This window comes from Drosophila erecta, unplaced genomic scaffold (genome assembly GCF_003286155.1).
Source record: "Drosophila erecta strain 14021-0224.00,06,07 unplaced genomic scaffold, DereRS2 tig00000126-arrow-pilon, whole genome shotgun sequence".
Lineage (NCBI taxonomy): Eukaryota > Metazoa > Arthropoda > Insecta > Diptera > Drosophilidae > Drosophila > Drosophila erecta.
In genome coordinates, this window is record NW_020825209.1 from 1314778 (window position 1) to 1333312 (window position 18535).

At 47.3% G+C, this 18535-nt stretch overlaps 4 protein-coding genes across 4 annotated transcripts; 3 read left to right on the top strand and 1 right to left on the bottom strand.

The window, feature by feature from the left end:
* Positions 1 to 1939: 1939 nt before the first annotated feature.
* LOC6550684 (uncharacterized transmembrane protein DDB_G0289901) lies at positions 1940 to 6694 on the top strand. Its single transcript, XM_001976726.3, has 4 exons — positions 1940 to 2661; positions 3767 to 4681; positions 4748 to 5677; positions 5958 to 6694. The coding sequence occupies exons 1-4, from the start codon at positions 2604 to 2606 to the stop codon at positions 6692 to 6694; spliced, it is 2640 nt and encodes an 879-aa protein (XP_001976762.1). The 5' UTR covers positions 1940 to 2603.
* A 1453-nt stretch (positions 6695 to 8147) lies between these two features.
* LOC6550685 lies at positions 8148 to 9556 on the bottom strand. Its single transcript, XM_001976727.3, has 2 exons — positions 9401 to 9556; positions 8148 to 9057 (listed from the first exon to the last, which is right to left on the bottom strand). The coding sequence occupies exons 1-2, from the start codon at positions 9459 to 9461 to the stop codon at positions 8315 to 8317; spliced, it is 804 nt and encodes a 267-aa protein (XP_001976763.1). The 5' UTR covers positions 9462 to 9556; the 3' UTR covers positions 8148 to 8314.
* Positions 9557 to 11899: 2343 nt separating this feature from the next.
* LOC6550686 (histone-lysine N-methyltransferase 2D) lies at positions 11900 to 14764 on the top strand. The gene is made up of 2 exons (XM_001976728.3): positions 11900 to 12203; positions 12367 to 14764. The coding sequence occupies exons 1-2, from the start codon at positions 12068 to 12070 to the stop codon at positions 14673 to 14675; spliced, it is 2445 nt and encodes an 814-aa protein (XP_001976764.3). The 5' UTR covers positions 11900 to 12067; the 3' UTR covers positions 14676 to 14764.
* Positions 14765 to 17309: 2545 nt separating this feature from the next.
* On the top strand, positions 17310 to 18059 carry LOC6550687 (cytochrome b561 domain-containing protein 2). Its single transcript, XM_001976729.3, has one exon. It carries the CDS (start codon positions 17310 to 17312, stop codon positions 18057 to 18059), a length of 750 nt encoding a protein of 249 aa, XP_001976765.3.
* Positions 18060 to 18535: the final 476 nt, after the last annotated feature.

Here is an 18535-nt window from a genome sequence, read left to right on the forward strand (position 1 = left end):
ATAAAACATATATAAAAAAAAAAAAAAGTTACAAAAAGTTAAAGCCGCGTGTCCAGAAAAGTTGTGGGCATTAAATTGATAGAAAACGAGGGGTAAACAAGGAGGGGGCAGCAAAAACAAAAACAAAATAATTGGAACGGGTACTTTTCGGAAGGGAGGGGGGTTGAGAGTTTGCTGCGATATTTTGCCTTTGATAGAAAAACAATTTTTCTACTCCATTTCACGCGTTCAAGGCAGGAGCCATAAAAGCTGGCCAGAAAGAGAGGGGCACTCAGTCAGAAAGAGAGGGGGCTAGATGTGGGAATCGTCAGCGTAAAGATGCCGCCAGACCGATAAACGCTAGAAATGAAATAACAATAAAACCCAATTTTTTATATCGAACACCGAACTGAAGTTTAGTCCTCTCTCGCTTTCGCCCACTCGCCCACTCGCATACTCGCCTTTTCTCTTTCTATCCGGGGAAAGTTGCATGTGTGTGTGTGCCTGTGAGCGCTGACCCAATTTACTATGACCTCGTCGTTGTTACCGTTCGCTGGTTTCTTGCAGTGTAATTTCGATTTGCAAACAAAATATCAGACAGAAAATATACGGCACATATTTAGCCGCAGTCTATACTGTACATATTTTAGTTTCAGCTTCAAAAAACTGAAATTGTAGTTCCAGCTAATTGAAGTCTTTAAAACTTTTCGAAAGTGATGATGACTACTGATTCATTGTTATAAAAATATAACCATGTACAAAGTGTAAATCCCAACGACTTGTTTGTCATTAGCAACGCAATTATTCATAAAGTGAAGAGGAACGCCCGAAACACATCTAAGTATCTATAAGTTCATTAGTAGGAACCTGCTGGCTCAAATTTATTCCACACACTCGCACACGTTGTTCTTAGGACGGGTTTTTTTCTAGCCCCTTCTACCCGAAAACTCGCTAAAAACTTTTGTCAATAAAAGAAATCATCAACAAATAAAAAAAGAGTTACGAGATAAGACGAGTTTTTGTCGATGCCTCCATTTGTTTGCCTGTTTGCTGACCGCATGAAGAGGCTGCTGTATTTTTGTATTTCTGTATTTCTGTATTTTCGGGAGGGGGGCTTTGGGGGCACACAAGTGGTCAAAACGGGGGTGGCAGATGTTCGAAAAAGGGGTACGAGGTACAAATTGACCTAGAGCGCGTTCATTTGAAGTTCAAAACCTGACCATGAAGTCGCAGATGCTCAGCGGAAATCAAAACCGAAACTATGCGCATTCATATGAATCCCCACACTTTTGCTAAGGTCGTTGATGGGATTTACCCAGAAAAATTGAGAGTCATTCAGAGACTTAATACGTTTTTATTGTTTGATGTTTGACTGAGATTTGTACAAACACGCCAGGAGGAATAACACTTGTTGTAAGCCCTTTCTTTTTACATATTTTCTAAGTTAGACACAAATTTAATTGGAAACCAAAATAAATAACTATTATGCAAAGCAGTATTATAGTTTATGTTAAAATGTCCATCTAGATAACACGAAGGGTGTTTCAGAAATTTTTAAAACATGTTTTAGCCTTTGCTTATGAAAATATGTTTATGTCTTTATGCTATTTAGCCTAATGGACTGGCTTATCTCTTCTTTTGATCAAATTTTACTGCTTGGCTTTCTCTATTCTGCTGAATAGAGAATACATTTAGGGATTAATATATATGCCTGGATAATCAGTAAGCCTTTCTCCGCCTGCCAAAAATCCCCCACAAAAGAGAAAACCTCTAATGATGCGGGAACCCTTTTCAAATTATAGCCCATTCGAACTTGTGATCGAACGAGGAAAAAACCAACATCGAAAAGTGATCAGTGTTTGTTTATTGTTCCCCCTCCCCCCCTCCAAACGAGTTAAACGTGAATTTGGTTTTGTTTTTTTCACTTCATTTCGGGGGTATGTCCCATCGAACAATAGGCGTATTGACGATTGGGCGTCAAGCCGGGCGTTAATTACTGATTAGTTTAAAGCCCGATTAACAAACCGGCAACGGGCTTAGAACGAAACGAAACGCCCGACGTACAACAACTTCCAACGCGCTCTCCAAAAACGCGTTAAAAAAAAAAACAACTAAAAAATCTTAGAGGTACACGGAAAGAAAGTTTACTACAAACGTCATTATACAAGTGAAGAATGTGAAAATGTGTACGCGGTTTTCGAACTTAATATAAAATGAAATGCTGCCACGGCTTCCATGAATTGAAGTAGTATCTTCTTACCGACTAAGGTATCAACGTTTTTTCAGTTTTTTTTCCAGTGCATTAAGAGAAGAGCTCAGTAGCTGAGAAGAGCTGAGGAGGCGGTACAGCAAACTGAACAGCGACACCGCAAAAAACACGCCGGAGAGACAATAAAAGTCGACCAGCCGCCAAAAAGGCGCTCATTGCGTGCGCTGTTTTCGCAACGGCAACGGAAAATTAGCCACCGGGTTGCGGTGCGAGCGAGATAGCGAGTGTACGGCAACGGAATACGGATTTTCGGTGTGCGGTAAAGTACGGAAAGTACGGGAAAGTACGGAAAACACGAGAACCGGAGGCAGGTGCACAGAGAACGGCGAACGGCGTAGGGACACAGGGAGCCAGGATGCGACACGCATTTGTTGGATTAATTGTGTGCTGGCTGGCAGTTTGTCAACCGCAAGGTAAATATTTTTGGAATACGCCATGGCGACGGGAATCGGGCATAGACAGGATAATGACAGGATATATACCCCGTGCACACACGCACACACGCACACAGGCACACAAGCACACATACTCGGTGCCTTTTGTTATTACAGCAATAATTGCAAAATTATCGCTGGATTTTGCGCCTACGTGCGTTGCATTGTCAACAGAAACAGGAACAGAAAAACAGGGGAATGTGTTCGTTCACAAACGGAGAAAGAGGATGGTAATATGGGTTCGAAAGAGATGGATGGTTGGATGGATGGATGGATGGATGGTTGGATGGTTGGAGTGGTTAGGGGGGGTTTAAAGGCTTATTCATGTTATAACTGCCTTTTAAGTCGTATTATTGGGAATCAGCGGATTGCCCATACATATTCACATAAGCACATGAAAGTAGATTTTCTCGACTGAAATTCTCAAGTTTGCCTATAGATCGATGTTCTAAATGGGAAACACAAAAGAACCTGATCAGCATTTCATTGACTTTGACTATTCCAAACATTTGCTGAACAAGACAGAGCAGCCAGATGTTCCCTTCACTATACCTGTTGCTGTTTACTTTTGACATAAACAATAAGGTTGAGATAAACACTAAAAGAAACCAGTTGGAGATCATCCCCACTTTCATCTCTTTTTGGCAACCAGCCATCTCCTTCGTTTCTGTGCAATCTAACAAATAAAAAAAGTGAGCAATAGTCGAAAAGTAGAATAAAATAAAATGTGTGGAACAAGTTTGGCGAGAAGATTATAAATGCATGGCATTGGGGGAATTGTGTTTACTTCTGACTGCTGTCAGGGCAACTTGTGTAACTTTCTACTGATGTTGGTTACCACTTTTTTACGCTCGCTTTAGTCGCAAGCAAAACGTTGAAATGTCAGACAATCGCATGATACCCAAAACCGTGCGACAACACGGCGTATGAACAATAAATATTACGTATACGCACTGTGATACAAAGAAATTCTATTGGGCAAGCTTGAGGCATTATCCTACGTCTTTATTTCTACGATTGCTGACGAACATGTTGTTCCCTATAAATAAATACCATTAAACTCTACTCACCAACTTGTTTTTAGCTGAGGCACAGTTCGGCGGCTTTGGATTCCAGCCACAGCTGCAACAGGTATTCCGCCAACCTCAGTTTCAACCGCAGGTGTTTCGCCAACCACAACCTTATTACCAACAGCCCCAGCAGTTCCGCCAGCGGCAGGGATCCGTTTCCAAGGCGAACACGAATGCCTACGAGCGTCAGGTGGACTTTGGAAACAATGTCGAGTACACCCAGGGTCTGTCCAATTCACGAGCGGTTACCAGGCAGAATGGCCAGCGGGTGGTGACCAACAGCCAGGCCCAGACGAGGGATGTGGAGCTGGGCGGTCTGCAGCTGGGCAACACCCTGACCAAGACCAGGACGAATGCCAATGGCCAGGTGTCGCAGGGCATTGCCGATCAGTTCCGCATCGGAAACGTGGGACTCGGCGCCTCACTGTCGCCCTCGAATCTGCAGAATGGTTTCGGACTGCAGCGCGGTGCCGACGGCGATCTTCGCCTGGGCTTGGGTCTGCTCAACCTGGACCTCGACCGCAACGTGGCCAACTCGAACACCCTGTCGCAGGCGCAGGTTAATGCCAAGGGCAAGGGCGCAAGGGCTGGATCGAACAGCAACTCCCAGTCGAATACCCAGCAGTTTGGCGGCATCACCGTCACCGACACGCGCGCCAATTCGAATGCCTTTGGCAAGACGCGAAGGGGACAGACATCGGCCATCACCGGTGGCTTCGGCGGCAATGCGGCCACCAATGCCCAGAGCTTCGGTGGTCCCTTCCAGCGAGTGGTGCGCCAGAATGGGCGGCCCAAGCGGAAGGCCCAGTTCGTACCGTTCGGTTATCCTGGCGGTGGATTCGGACCTGGCCCCGCTGGCTTGGGCTTCTTGGAAAGGTCGAGAAGGCAGTTTGGCCGGCCGGGCTTCGGTGGTCCAGGATTTGGAGGAGGTGAGTTTCTCAACCCGAGTCCACATTGTCGAAATCATAATGTAACCGTAACCTATATATTCCTAGAATTCGGGGGAGGTCCTGGGTTTGGACGACCTGGTTTTGGCGGCCCTGGCTACGAGCAGGAGTTCTTCGAGCCCGAACGGCAGCAGCACAAGAACAAGGGCAACAGGAACCAGGCGCATGGCAATGCGAATGCCCAAGGTGGCCCCGGCTTCCAGCAACAGGCCTCGTCCAATAACCATGTCAGTCCCGGCAACACGGGCAGCAGCTCCATCAGCTCCAATTTGGCCGAGGACGGCACCAGTGGCCAGGTGAGCTCGGCCAACACAAACACCCATCAGGGCCAAACGGCGAACGGTGGCTACCAGAGTGACCAGAACTCGCAAAGCCAGGCGCTCAACTTCCGGCCGGGCCAGCAGCAGGCCTCCAGCGCGAATGCGAACACCCAGCACACCCAGCAGGGCAACAGCGATACCTATTCCTCGAACAGCGGCTCCACCTCCACGAACAACAACCAGTTTGGCTCCGCAACGAACACGGCCAACACGAACACGCAGGTGGTGCGCGATGGCAATCGCCAGGATGCGACCAGCGATGCGAACAGCCAGAGCATCTTCCAGGGCAACAGTGGCCGCGGAGACGCCTCCGCCCAGACGAATGCGCAGACCAGCAGCCAGCGGGGTCCCGGAGGATACATCACAAACTCGGCATCCAGCAGCGCCACCGCCACCGCCCAGAATGGACAGTCGGCCAATGCGAATGCGAACGCGAATGCGGGCGGAGGAGCAGGTGGTGCGGGTGCAGGAGCCAATGCTGGCGGATTCGGAGGCGCTGCTGGCGCCAATTCTGGTGCCAATAACCGTGGCGGCAGTGCTGGAGCGAATGCCGGTGCCAATGGTGGCTTCGGTGGCTTCGGTGGCTTCGGCGGCGGCGGCGGTGCCAATGCGAACAGCAATGCCTTTGGTGGCTACGACGGTTTCGGATTCTACGGCCGTTAGTTTTAGATTTTATTATTCCAAATCCTCACCCAAACCTTTTTTTTGTCACCCCACAAAAAGCACAACAAATAAAAATGCATTTTGTTAATTTAAATCCCACAATTAAGCACTGTTTAGCACATCCCAAATGACGATCACTTTCACGCTGTAAATGTGTAGCTCTTCTTACTGCGCCTGGCATTTTATACTAGCACATCGATATTGTAGGTATAGAGACTGGCACAAATGGTCTGTCCAACTGACGAATATTTGCCTTTGTCTATTCAAATCTTCAGTTCGCCAACGTGCCCAGCAAAAGATTCGCTTGCAGCGCTGGCAGCCACGCCCGTCCAACGGAACTTCAACCAGGAGCACCTCGACGAACGAGAACTTTGAGTATGTGTACTTCAATAGCTCCTCGTCCCGCCTCGAAGATCTGCAGCCAGAAAATGCCGATAGCTCTGGCCGGGCTGTGGATGTGGCTAGGCCACCGCTGAATACATCGGTGGACGAGTTCGGACCGTACGACAGCACACAGCGTCAGGGACGCACTTTCAGCTTGATCAGCGACTGGATCAGCGGACTCTTCAACTCCTGCGTCTCACCCTGCACCTTGGAGGCCTTCCAGAAGCAGTCCTGCTGCGAGACGTACGTGGTGGACCCCTCGTACCCGGCACCACCGCCTCCACCACCGCCACCACCTCCTGCACCACTACCACCACAGACTTGCTGTGTCCCGGTAAGACCACCATACCCCCCGCCAGCGCGACCCCTGCCCCGTCCACCGCCACCACCACCGCCACCGCCGCCGGCACCACCCGTGCCCTACCCCTACCCGCCGATCTATCCCAACAAGAAGACGCCCGTGGTGGTGGTGGCCACGCCCATCAACTGCTGCACAGTGTGCACCTTTACGTACTACGGACCACCGCCCTGTGGGCGGCTTTATAACAACAGCAGCGGCGGCAGCGGCAGCGGCAGCGACGGCAAAAAGGTCACCATCTACGTGCCACCACCCTACTATGGTCGGTAAGCAGACGAAACCTGCTCATCGCACGAAACTTTTATTCCTAAGTATTTTTTTTCGACAATAAAACATGCTTTCATACACAAAAGGAAGCCCACGAAGCCCGAAATTAAATTTAGCGAGAATTTTCCTATCCTAATTTACATTTGGAGATTATTTAAGTTTAACATTGATATGAATTGCAAAAGCCCCGAAAGTATGCTCGAGTAATCAAAAGAAAACATTTATTTCTGTGCAGCTGTAGGGATTTGAGGTAATGGGATTAATTGCTTATATGGGCAGTGGCACATTCTTGGAAATAGCCATTTAAATATCGATGAAATGAAGATTGCACGCTAAACTTCTTTAAGGGAAAGCAGAAAAGTGCCCATCCAAAGTTTAAAGCGGAAGGCCTTTTGAGTGTGGCAATATTTTTAGCGTATGTCTGGCCCATAAGGGCTCTTTGTTTTGTTTGTTTTTCGCCTGGCTAATTCGGAAAGCGCTTGCATAATCTCCGTGGGATGGGGCTTTGTTGCTTGGGGGAATCCTGTCAAAAATGCGGCAAATAAGACACACGACAGGGCGAACGGGAGGTGGGTGCGGGGTGCGGGGTGTATAGGTAAATGCACTCCCAAAGAAATAAAGTTTTCATACCCTGCCACATCTGAAAGTTCTCATTTTTCCAGTTGTTTCTTGTTTCTTATGAAACTGAACTGTGGCTGGTTCCTATGGTTCTTATTGGCTTTCACATTTTTAAAAGCCAAACTTTGGTGGTATTAGTATTAGGTAGATTTTGTTCCAGTTTCCCATTTTTCGGCAGCTTTATTTTCGGGATTGATTGTGTGGGCATGTGCTTAAGGACATCCTCTATTCGTGGTACCACATTAGAATGGCAGGTTAACGTGTCCCATCTTTGTGGCGCTTTTGTTGTGCGGCGGCTGCCTTTCTTTGGGCCTCTTGTGCCGTTGACTTTTGCGCCTAAGCAAAATTTGTGCCATGTGTTTTGTGGCTGCTTTGTTTGTTGGCTCAAAATTGCTGGCAGGCTGCCACACGAGGACTCTTTGGGACTGCGATTTGGACTGGGATCGGGACACCGAAACTGAAACTGAGACTGAAACCAAGGATGAGGATGAGGACGAGGACGAGGCCGAGAACGAAACGAGACACAGACAGGACTTGTCACGTCAGCGGCACAAAGCCCGAGCACAAAGGCCTGATAACTGCAGTCGCCTGATAAGCAGCGCCCTGCCACCCACTCGAGTACACTCGAAAAAGGAATGTTTAAATGATTATGAGGCTAAAACTGGGCTGAATTTTACCCCTTTAGCTTACAATCAAGTGAGGTGTTCTTTTGCAGAACAACACACCGCAACTTGCCGCCACTTTGCGCCTCCGATTTCTCCAAGTGTGTCCCTTTTTCCCTTAGGCCCGCCCACTGGGAGAGACCCTTCGCCACCCGGAAGCACAAGTCGCTCCTTTTGTCATTTCGCTCATAACGTTAATTTATATTCAGTTCAGTCTAAAAAAAAAAAGGTAGAATAGCCAGTGGTAGTGTGTAAGTACACCTAGTACAGTGAAGCCCGTGTGACAGCCATCGAGAGGAGGAATGTGGAAGTTGCATAGGTTGCGGGTTTACATGAATAGATCCTAGTTGTAGAACTGCTGGCGACGGCGCTGAGCCGGAGCGGCGGCCACAAAGCGGCGGCCCGAGATTCCGGCGGAGTGGCCAGCGGAGGAGACGCCCTCGTTGGCGGAGTACAGAAGCAGGGGGATCTCCTCCACGCTGGTCTGCTGCTGCTGGACAGAGTTGCGCACGCCGGAGCGGAGCAGCTCGTCGGCGGAGAGGCGGCGCAGGGCGGCGGGAGCGGCGGCCACAGGGGCGGCAACTGAATCGGCTCCGTCTAACAGCTGATCCTCATCGTTCTCTGCCTGCTCCAGCACCACATCCTCGGGCTGGGCCACGGCAATGCTGTTGCCCACGGGGGCCTCGCCCTCATTGTCGGCAGCCGAAATGGAGCTGCTCTGGAGCAGAGCCTCGATGTTCTCCAGGTTGGACAGGCCGTTGATCTGCAGCTGGTCGTGCAGTTCGGCGGGAATGGCGATGGCCTGGACATCCTTGTGGCCGGAGATTCCATTGGGCGTCGGAATGAACTGGACGTTCTCGGGTATCTGATCGGTGGGATAGACGGGCACCAGCTCGGCCTCGTTCTCGTTGCTGGACTTGAGCAGGATGAGCGAGATGGGCACGATCTTCTTGAACTTCAGCAGGACCAGCTTCTTGATGGCCACGGCGCCCGGGAAGACTCGTCCCTGGGGACCACTGTGTGGCTTCGCAATGAGGGCCCGCTGCTCAAAATGCTGCCTGCGATGATGTCCACTCACATGGCGGGCTAAGGGGATACAAAGACAGGGGGGGTTAGGAAATAAGCACACATGCTTCTCATTCACACTGACGAATTTAGCTCTCAAGAGTTTAACCTTTAATTGCATCGTATCATATTAAGTATCTTAAAAGTGAACTCAAACAAAAAAAAGACCATGTAATTCAGCAAAAAGTCTGTCTGTCAAAGAACTATCAAAATGGGTTTTTTCCGAAAAAATATAACAACTACTTATCAATTCATAATCGCCACTTAATTATGATTCCAAAGAGAATGTGTGACAATGATGGGTATTGGAAAAGCGAACATAGTTCATCAAAAATTCTTTTCGTCTCTTAAATCACGAACTCACCTTCGCACGCGGCAAAGATTGCCAGTCCGACGGCCAAAAGGGCTACAAACTTAATTGCCATAATGATGGTATATGCGATCTTCTTGTGGACTTGGATTGGATGTGGACTTGGGCTTGGACTTGGACTTGTGTCTGTCGCTGGACGAGGGCCTCTATTAAATGGTCCATCAAGTGCCCGGCAAAGACATTTTATACAGGGGAGGAACGTTCACCTGGCCGGCGAAAAGCAGGCAAAACAGCGGAGACACATAAAAATCACACGAAAAACAAAAGAAATTAGGTGGCCAGGCAGCAGAACAACGTAAAAAGTAGCGAAATTGGAGGGGTCTTGGACGATTGGCAAATTATTAAACTATGCAAATGTCCGTCCACTGATTTATGCACAAAAAACCAGAAATAGAAAACCGAAAAACCAAAAAACCGAAAAACAGAGAACCAAAAACCCTACCATCCCAGAGATCGCAGAACGTTGACTTTTATATGGCAAACATTTCCATTTCCAGTTGCAGTTGACTCTAACCGAAATCGAGAAATTTGCATTTTGGGTCGCCTCGAGAAATACGGAAAAGTACAAAACCGTCTGGCGAATTCTTGAGCCAATTTTGGGGTCAAAAGTGAGATTTTCAATAAGTCAAACCGCTTCCATTTGTCACTGTCCGTTTTGGGCGAGGTCTCACTGTTCTTCCCCGCAGATGTCAGAGTTCGAGGCTTATTTGGGCCACATTCATTTGCCGCACATACAAAGATACTTTTTGGCCAGCATGTGTTCCCCATTCGGATCGAACAACGGGCATTTAAATCAATCAAGTGGATCGAGTCCATAGTGCAAAATGTATTCTTTTCTCCGCCATTCTTTCGCATTAAAAGCTGGCTCAACTTAGTGTCAGAGATTAAGTGGCTAACCTATCGAACTATAAGCGGTTAGCTGTGTTGGGATTACGATTTTATGCGATTTATGGGAGTCTGCTCTGTTTCTGGTATTCTTATATTGTTGGCCAATTTAAATCAATAAACATCTCTTTGTTTGGGTCCAATGCAAATCAATGCCTTAAAATAGCTTTTAAAAATGCGCCTAAAAATTGGCTTTAAAACTGCTTGAAATCATGTGAGCATAGTTCATTTAGAAGTCAGCCTGACAAATACTGAAAGATCATAAACAACTGACTGTATCAGAATTACTTGTATAAAATATCAAAATATATTGCAAATATACTTACATATATAAAATATTTTTTAATGAGCCAGATTTTCAGTGGAGCGGGTAAACCGAGCTACTCCCGATGCTAAATATCAATTGAATGCCTTCAATAATGGCTGGCATCGGAGACCAATCGATTTCCTCAGCCCTAACTAACTCCGAAATTCGGGCCACTGACCACGGGTGGTATGATTAATTTATATGCTGTATTCCTTTCGAGCTGCATGTTTTTTTGCCAGCATCTGGGATGGTTTATCTAATTTATGTTATTGCCGCGGCAATTATTTAAATTTCGCACAGCTACCGTTGGCAGGTTCTTTCTAATGACGCGGACGGTCTGGGGAAAAGGAAAACATATTTGCCGCCCATAATGGGCGACATAAACAAATGTTTTAATAAGCAAATTATGCGAAATAGAACGCAATGTATTCATAAGCTTGAAGGGCTGGCCGAGCAAAAGGGATCCCAGCCAAGTTATTTGATGCTAATGGAAATGCATAAAAAAATCGTAAATACTCATTAGCGAACTGTGGTTTATGGCGAAGAAAGTTGGCCCCACGGCTGGGTCAAATCATCTCACCCAATCATTTGCGGGGTCAACATATTTGGAAAGTTACTGTGTTAGGGAAAGTTCTATTTTTGTGCCGCGTCTGAGAAAGATACCCAAAATTAGCACACTAATCCACATTCGCTGAAAAGAAATCGCTGTGCGGAAATTACTAGTCAATTCAAGGAATTTACTTCACAGCGATCAATCAAAATCTCCAATACTAATTACTTATTCAGGAAATCCGATCCATTAATCAAGCTAATTGTTTTACTGCAGTACAAGAAAATGGCTTTTTTTATTGCACTCCATTTGGAGAAATCTTCTTATCTTATCATCTTATTATTAAGCTTTGCAGTTGTGGAAACATTTTTTTTCCTAATAAAGCAGTTCCTTAAAATTGCTTATAACCTTTAAATTTCTTCGTATTTCACATTTTGAAGAGTATTTTATGTCTTGTCAGGTGAGTCAAACGAAAGTTTCGTCGAGGCGAGGTCGTTTAAACTATAATATTTACGGCCCTAAACTGGAACTAGTTTTCAGAAAATATTTCGAACCGTTTAGCATCGCGACCTGCGATCCGGTCTCCTTTGGCCAACGGTCAACAAACCGCAAACTGATTTACAGCCCCCTGTGGCAAAAACAAAAAGAGAGAGCTTTGCCAAACCGAATGACTCCGAATGACTCTCTCTCGCTCCGGATCGGTCGCTCTTTTTGGCATAACATGGGCTTTTGGCCAAAATCGTTTGTAGACGGCACATAAAAAGCTCGGGTCGCGTTGCTCCCCCAACAGTTCGGCAAACGAAACCTCTGTCTGTGGACCCCCAGAAATCGGGAGCTTGATTAAGAACCAGAGCGCAACAAGTCGAGAATCCCAGTGCGTGCGTGATAGTAGATACCCGAAGAAAATCCCCGAAAAACCATGACCAAGTTCGTGGTGGTGGGCATGTGCCTGCTGCTGATGGCCTCTGGCCAAATGGCATCCGTTTCCGCCGTGACCGAGGCTCCGGAGGTGGAGCAGTCAACGGAGTCGCCCATCGCCGACATGGCGCTGATTGGTAGGCCCACGGATCCAATGTCTACCCCTAACCCCTAGAATTTCCATTAATCTCTGCCTGTGTTTCTCTCCTCTTCTTTTTTTTCATGTGCCGTGTGTTTTGTTTATTTGTGCATTTTTTTTTTGTTGTTGTTGTTTCTGTGATTTGTGTGCGGGTGGCGTAGAGGGTGCGCCAACGGCTCCCAAAACGCCCACGGAGAAGCCGCCCGTTGTCCAGGAAGCGCCAATGGCGGTGGAGGCTCAGGAGAAGTCCGCTCAGGTGGCCCCACAACCCCACACGGTGGCTGACTTTATCATCCACCCGCTGATCGCCTTCAAGCCACGCCAGGCCTCCCTAGAGGAGATCCAGGGCAAACAGGCACCGGTCACACCGGGCTCCAGTGCTCCGGCGTCGCCGGGAACCTGGCTATTCGGCATGAATCCCGCACAGCAGCTTGGCTCCTCATTCTCGACGCTTGCCGGCTCCGTTTCCGGTTGGTTCAATGATCGCCTGGCGGCTGCCGGACAGCAGCTGCCCGGCTTGGTGGAAACGCCGGTGAGGGAGTCTACCACGACCACCAGCAGCACCACCTCCACGACCACCCAGCGGCCAGACATCGTAGTGCGAGTGCAGCAGCGTCCCCAGAGGAATGGCATTCGCAATGGAAACCGAAATGGCAACGGAAACCTGAACAACAACAGGCGTCGCCAGCGTCCTAACCGCTTCAACAACCGTCTGGACTCGTTCGAGGACGACTATTACGAGGACGATTACTTCCAGGGCAATCGGTTCGATGAGGAGTTCGACGACGATGAGGATGAGCAAAGCCTGGAGCAATTTGAGGATGACGATTCCTTTGAGCTGCGTCCTCAGCAGAAGCCCAAGCGCAAACAGACCCAGGTGCAGGGCCAAAATCAGCGCAGGAAGTTCCAGCAGGAGGAGCAGGTGGTCAGCCAGAAGCGCCGCCAGTCGCTGAGCCAGAACAAGAAGCCCAAGGTTCAGAAGAAGCCAGTTCAGCCGGTGGTTGAGGAGCCGCAGGATGAGGAGGAGTTGGACGATGACGAGAACGAGAACGACGATGACGAGGAGGAAGAGCAGGTACAGGAGGACGATAGCCAGGAGCAGGACTTCCAGCCCGAACCGATCTTCGGTTCCAGCTCCTCGTCGACTAGACGCAGCCAGAATCAGCCCAACTTCATCCAGCGCGGCCAGCAGAGCATCATCAGTCAGATCAGGCAGTTCACCCGGGGTCAAACGCCCGGAGAACTGGCCACCACGCTGCGCAGGGGTCCCTCCGCATCATCCTCGGGCTCCACCAAGACCCGTCGGCCCCAGCAGACGACGCTCCTGGTGAACCGCAATGGCCAGACCGTTTACGTGGCCCCCGAGCTGCTGAGCCTGAACTCGCCCTATCCCTACGCCTATGTCCAGGGTCAGGCGAAGAAACAGAGGATTCCCATCAACGGTGCATACCCACAGCCGCCACTGACGGTGCCGGTGAGGCGTCAAGGTCGTCCCACCCAGTACATCACCATTCCCTGGAGCCAGCTGGGCCTCTCACCACCCGACCAGCAATCAGTCGTCTCTCTGGCCGAAGGCATCCAGGCACAGCCCCTCATTCTCAATATTCCACAGAGCGCCATTAGCCCAGTGAGGGGTGGTGTCAGCTCGGGAGGCCAGAAGAAGAAGCGTCCCCAGCTGACCGCATCGGCGGTTCCCCTTTTGGCCGACGCCTCCCTCATGGACATCTTCCAGCCACCCCAGATCCCGCCCTCCAGAACCGGATCACCCTCTTCCGGATCCACCATCAAGCCCATCTCCGCCCAACCCGTCCTGATTGCCGCTAAGCCCGTGAAGGCTGGTGGTGTGGGAACCACTGGACTGCTGCCCACTCGCATTCGTCCAGGAACGATTGTGGAGAAGGCCCCGGCTATGGAGGCGATTGAGAAGCCCATGGAGGTCACCGAGATCAAGCAGGAGCAGGAGATGATGGCCACGCAGCCAGCTGCTTCTACACCACAAATGGCAGCCAGCGGATCAGAGCAGCAGGAGTTCATCTTGGTTGGCGATGATGATGAGCCGGGAGTCTCCCGACATGTTCAGCCAGCTTTTGGGGATGCCCGATATGTGTCCTACGGCGATTTCCATCCCTACTTCGATCTGCTGACCCAAAATAGGCGATTCGCGCTTAGGAAGAGCGGCAGGTCTCTGGATATTCCCGAGGAGCAAGTGGCCCCCAAGGGAGATTTGCAGATGGAGGAGCTCCCCAAGGAGGAGATGCAGAAGGAGGAACTTCCAAAGAAGGAAGTCCAGCTAGAGGAGATGACGAAGGAGGAGCCCCAGAAGGAAGAGATCCAGAAGGAGGAGATCCAGAAGGAGGAGACCCAGAAGGAGGAGATCCAGAAGGAGGAGATCCAGAAGGAGGAGATCCAGAAGGAGGAGATCCAGAAGGAGAATCCCAAAGTGGAAAACCCACAGCCTCTGGAGCAGTGAAAACTGCCAGCATAATTTTGTAAACGAACAACACTCCAAAAATCGAACCCAAACGAGCTCGAATTGAAATAATGAAGATAACGAAAAAATATGACAAGCAAAACCAAAACCAAAACGATTTTCAATCCTCGTGAAAACCACAAAGAAATAAATTTTTTTTACATTTTTTTTTTTTGCGTGTGTTAATGCCTGACCAAAAAGTTAAAGTTTCGCCGGCTTAAAAGAGAGAAAACTATTAGCAAACCTAAACATACGATTTTTTGAGCGTTTCTTCGGCTTCAGTTGAAAGTTCAAATCTGTAAGATCATTGACCCTCGAAAGACCAGAAACCTGATCTGGAGCCCCAAAAGCGATGGCTCGTTATTGAGACCCGTGCGGTTGACCGATTTAAATATGTATCCAACATCTTTGAACGCCTCTTTTTTGCCTTGCCTTAATTAATATTCCACCAGCGTTAAAAGAAATTCGCTGTTGGGGTCAAGCATAATGAACTGACCGATTAATTCCCAAAACTGGTCAACCGATTAACGGTATTTGGCGTAGATACAGTTGCCAGTTGATCGTAAAATCAATCGAAGGCAACACTGCGTATGAGTTTTATAGCACTCAGCTTTTCAAGGTATTTAAGGAAGTCTTGCAAGTTCGAAGAAGATCTTAAGCTTTAAGCTTAAGCCAGGATGCAAGCAAGTTGTTCAAAATCAGATAGATCTCAGAAGACTCTCATCGCTAAGCTCAAGTAAGGATAGTGATAAACTTAAATAGACTCAGACGCAACTAGAATTTTTGAAGAAGCTTTAAGCCCAATATCACCATACAAAAAACGCGGAAAAAAGCATTAAAGGCATAACAAACGATATACATGGCTAGGTTATAATCGAAAAGTTTCATCTAACACTGAATTGAATTTGAACTTATTTGCTCAATTTCCTGTAAACTTATTAGTTTGGAGAACAGTTCTGGCCTAGATAAAACTTCATAGTCATAATTTACTGTTTAATTTAAAACTTAAGGTCGAAGAAATCATAAAGGTTTTGCATAAAATAATCGCATTGATAAACTTGAGTTTCTCGCCGGCACACTCGACTTTTGGTTAAGGCAAAGAACAAAAATAAACACACCAATTATTTTCCAGCTTGAAGACCCCGGGCAACGTTTAGCGAGTCAAGCGGAGCCGAAGCCAACGATCCATCCCAGAAAGTTGGGATGAGAAGCTGCCAACACTCTTGGCTCGATTTTGGGCCCTAAGCCATAAGGCGCAAATTTGCATAATCATCCCGAAAAAAGAGCGGACATTTTTTAGGCCAGCATGCGAGCACTTCAGCTGGCCAGTTGACAACATTATTCCAGCATTATTCAGGCGATCGTTAATTGTTTCCAGCGACAATAGGCCGGGCCGGGGTTAACGCTCAGGCAAGTGGCCAAAAAGCTGGCCAAAGAAACTGGACGTCAAGCAGAAAAGCCCGAAGAAAGAGTTTTGAATTCGTATTCACCAATTCAGATGTGTGTGCAGATACTCGTATATGGTAAAAAATTCCCCCGGCAAAAGGTCAGCACCTGCCGAATCGCATTTGACCATATAATTATAGACGTAGATGAACGAAAGAACGGGCAATGAACTTTCAACTCGATTGGGCCCAGCCCATAATTCGGACATAGGGCAATTTATTAGCCAGCTGCCGGATTTAGCGAAAAAAAAAACGGAAAACCATAACTTGAGAGCAGCTTTCTTTGTGCCGTTGTCTTTTTCGAATACGAATTTTTGAGGCCTGACCCCGTTGAACTCCTCCTGCGTCACATTCTTATGGAAATTAAGTTCGCGTTTCTTTTATTTTAGAAATTTTTCGCAGTTTCCACGGCCTGTTGCCAAGCGGATTTCACTGTGACTTCTTGAATGTCTTGAATAAAATAAGCTTGCATATAAAATTGACCCAAGTGCTGGTGGATTTCTTTTTTTGGGGGGAAAATCGATTTTAAATTAGCGGATTTATGAAATATATCTTCTTGACCGTTAGCGAATTTCTTTCAAACATATATGCAAATTTTTTGTCGGCCCAATTTCGCCTAACAGTTTATCACAGTTAAAAGTTGAAGCACATAAAAGAACGAAATTAATTTATGCGTTTCCGCAAATTTAGAAAACAATTTTCAGATCTAGATTAAAAAACAGTTATTCAAACTCTGTACTTTCCGAACTTTGAAGTTGAAAGTCTTTCCCTAATAACTTTGCAAGCATTACAAAAAACGCAAACATTTTGAAATTTTCTATTGCAATATGAATATTTATGGAATTAGATAATATAGGAATATATTAAGGGCACACTTCCTAAATTGCTGGAGGCAAAAAACTATTTTATTTTCTATAAATACTTCTTTGATCTTTCTAATTTTTTGCCGAAGAATTTCAACTGGATACAAATGAGCAAAAAAGCGAAATGAATAAAAATTAGAGAATATATTCCAGTTTCAGGCTAGGTATCAAAAATTGATAAAGCTGAAACAATCAAGTTTAAACACTCATATTTTTTCAAACAGTTTACATTCAATTATTTGCCTAAATTAGTCAGTATTGCCATGACTGCAATATCACATATCACATATCTGAAATCTGTGAGCCTAACAAACGCTACTCTGAAAATGAGTCAACGCGAGATCGGAACCACGGAAAAGTTGGTGTTCTATGAGTTTGCCTGGCCACTCTTGGGCGCCGTTTTCGGGGTGAACCTGTACAGGATCATCCTGGAGCTTTTGGCCCACATCCTGCTGATCGTAGTAGCCGTGGTGGTGGCCATAAAGGCCTCGGGAATGGATGACCATCGCAGCGGCCAGCACGCCCTGTACGCCGTCTTGGGACTGTTTCTGTGCATGGGTGAATCTCTGCTGGTGTGCCACTCCTGGTGGCTGGGCGACTTCATCTCCAGAAAGCGGCTCAATCTGCTACACATGGTGCTGGGAATTGTGGGACTTTGGCTGGGATCGGTGGGGATTTTCCTGAAGAGCATATTCAAGAGCAAGACACGCGAGCCGCACTTTAGTTCCAAACATGGTTTGTGTGGCCTCTTGGGCCTCCTGCTCTTCGGTGGGACCCTGGCCAGTGGGTTCGCCCTGATGTACTTCACCCACCTGGCTCTGCACGTTCCCCACCGACTGATGGGTCTGTGCGGCTTCCTGCTCCTCTCGTTCAGCCAGTGGTTCGCCCTTAATTTGGGATTCGCCCGTCGGGAGTGGAGTGGCCAAAGCATTAAGTGGCTCAAGATCGCCACCCTGGGCGCCACCATTTCAGTGGTTGGCTACGAGCTCCTCTGCCTCTGTGGCGACATTGTCCATTTGCTGCCCAATATCTGGTTCAAAGCAATGGGACTAAAGATTGATGGCCTTGATAATTAGATTTTGGAGTGATCTGCTGTATTTTTCTATATTTAATCATCTTTGCTGATTTGGAATTGTTGAAAGTAATAGCGAAAAGTTTGCATCTTTATGTAAATGAAATGCATATCAATAATTTTTTGATTTATAAGAATGCTATTAAGCATAAATGCAAATATCTTGATAGATCAGGTCTCCGTAAGAAACATTAGCATACTTTTTGACTTTCAACTGTGAAAGCCCTTAGCATCTTGAAAACTGTGCTTGTAAAATGCTCATATTGCAATGTGTCCAAGATTTGAAACCAGTTGGAATGTTCTTTAATCAAGAAGCAATAAATTCCGTGTCCATAATAAAAGATTCATTGGAAGACTAAAGAAAGGAGTAAAATTACAGAGGGCTCGCAAGTGAATTATTGGCCAACCAACCTTTCAGTCTTTTCACCTGTAGAATTGGCCATTTCCCCGGACAAGAAACCACTTGGCTGGCATTATTAA

Coding starts and splice junctions, on each gene's coding strand:
- LOC6550684 (XM_001976726.3), top strand. CDS start 2,604: ATGCGACACGCATTTGTTGGATTAATTGTGTGCTGGCTGGCAGTTTGT. Junction 2,662..3,766: donor GGCAGTTTGTCAACCGCAAG/GTAAATATTTTT, acceptor ACTTGTTTTTAG/CTGAGGCACAGTTCGGCGGC. Junction 4,682..4,747: donor TGGTCCAGGATTTGGAGGAG/GTGAGTTTCTCA, acceptor ATATATTCCTAG/AATTCGGGGGAGGTCCTGGG.
- LOC6550685 (XM_001976727.3), bottom strand. CDS start 9,461: ATGGCAATTAAGTTTGTAGCCCTTTTGGCCGTCGGACTGGCAATCTTT. Junction 9,058..9,400: donor AATCTTTGCCGCGTGCGAAG/GTGAGTTCGTGA, acceptor GTATCCCCTTAG/CCCGCCATGTGAGTGGACAT.
- LOC6550686 (XM_001976728.3), top strand. CDS start 12,068: ATGACCAAGTTCGTGGTGGTGGGCATGTGCCTGCTGCTGATGGCCTCT. Junction 12,204..12,366: donor CGCCGACATGGCGCTGATTG/GTAGGCCCACGG, acceptor CGGGTGGCGTAG/AGGGTGCGCCAACGGCTCCC.
- LOC6550687 (XM_001976729.3), top strand. CDS start 17,310: ATGAGTCAACGCGAGATCGGAACCACGGAAAAGTTGGTGTTCTATGAG.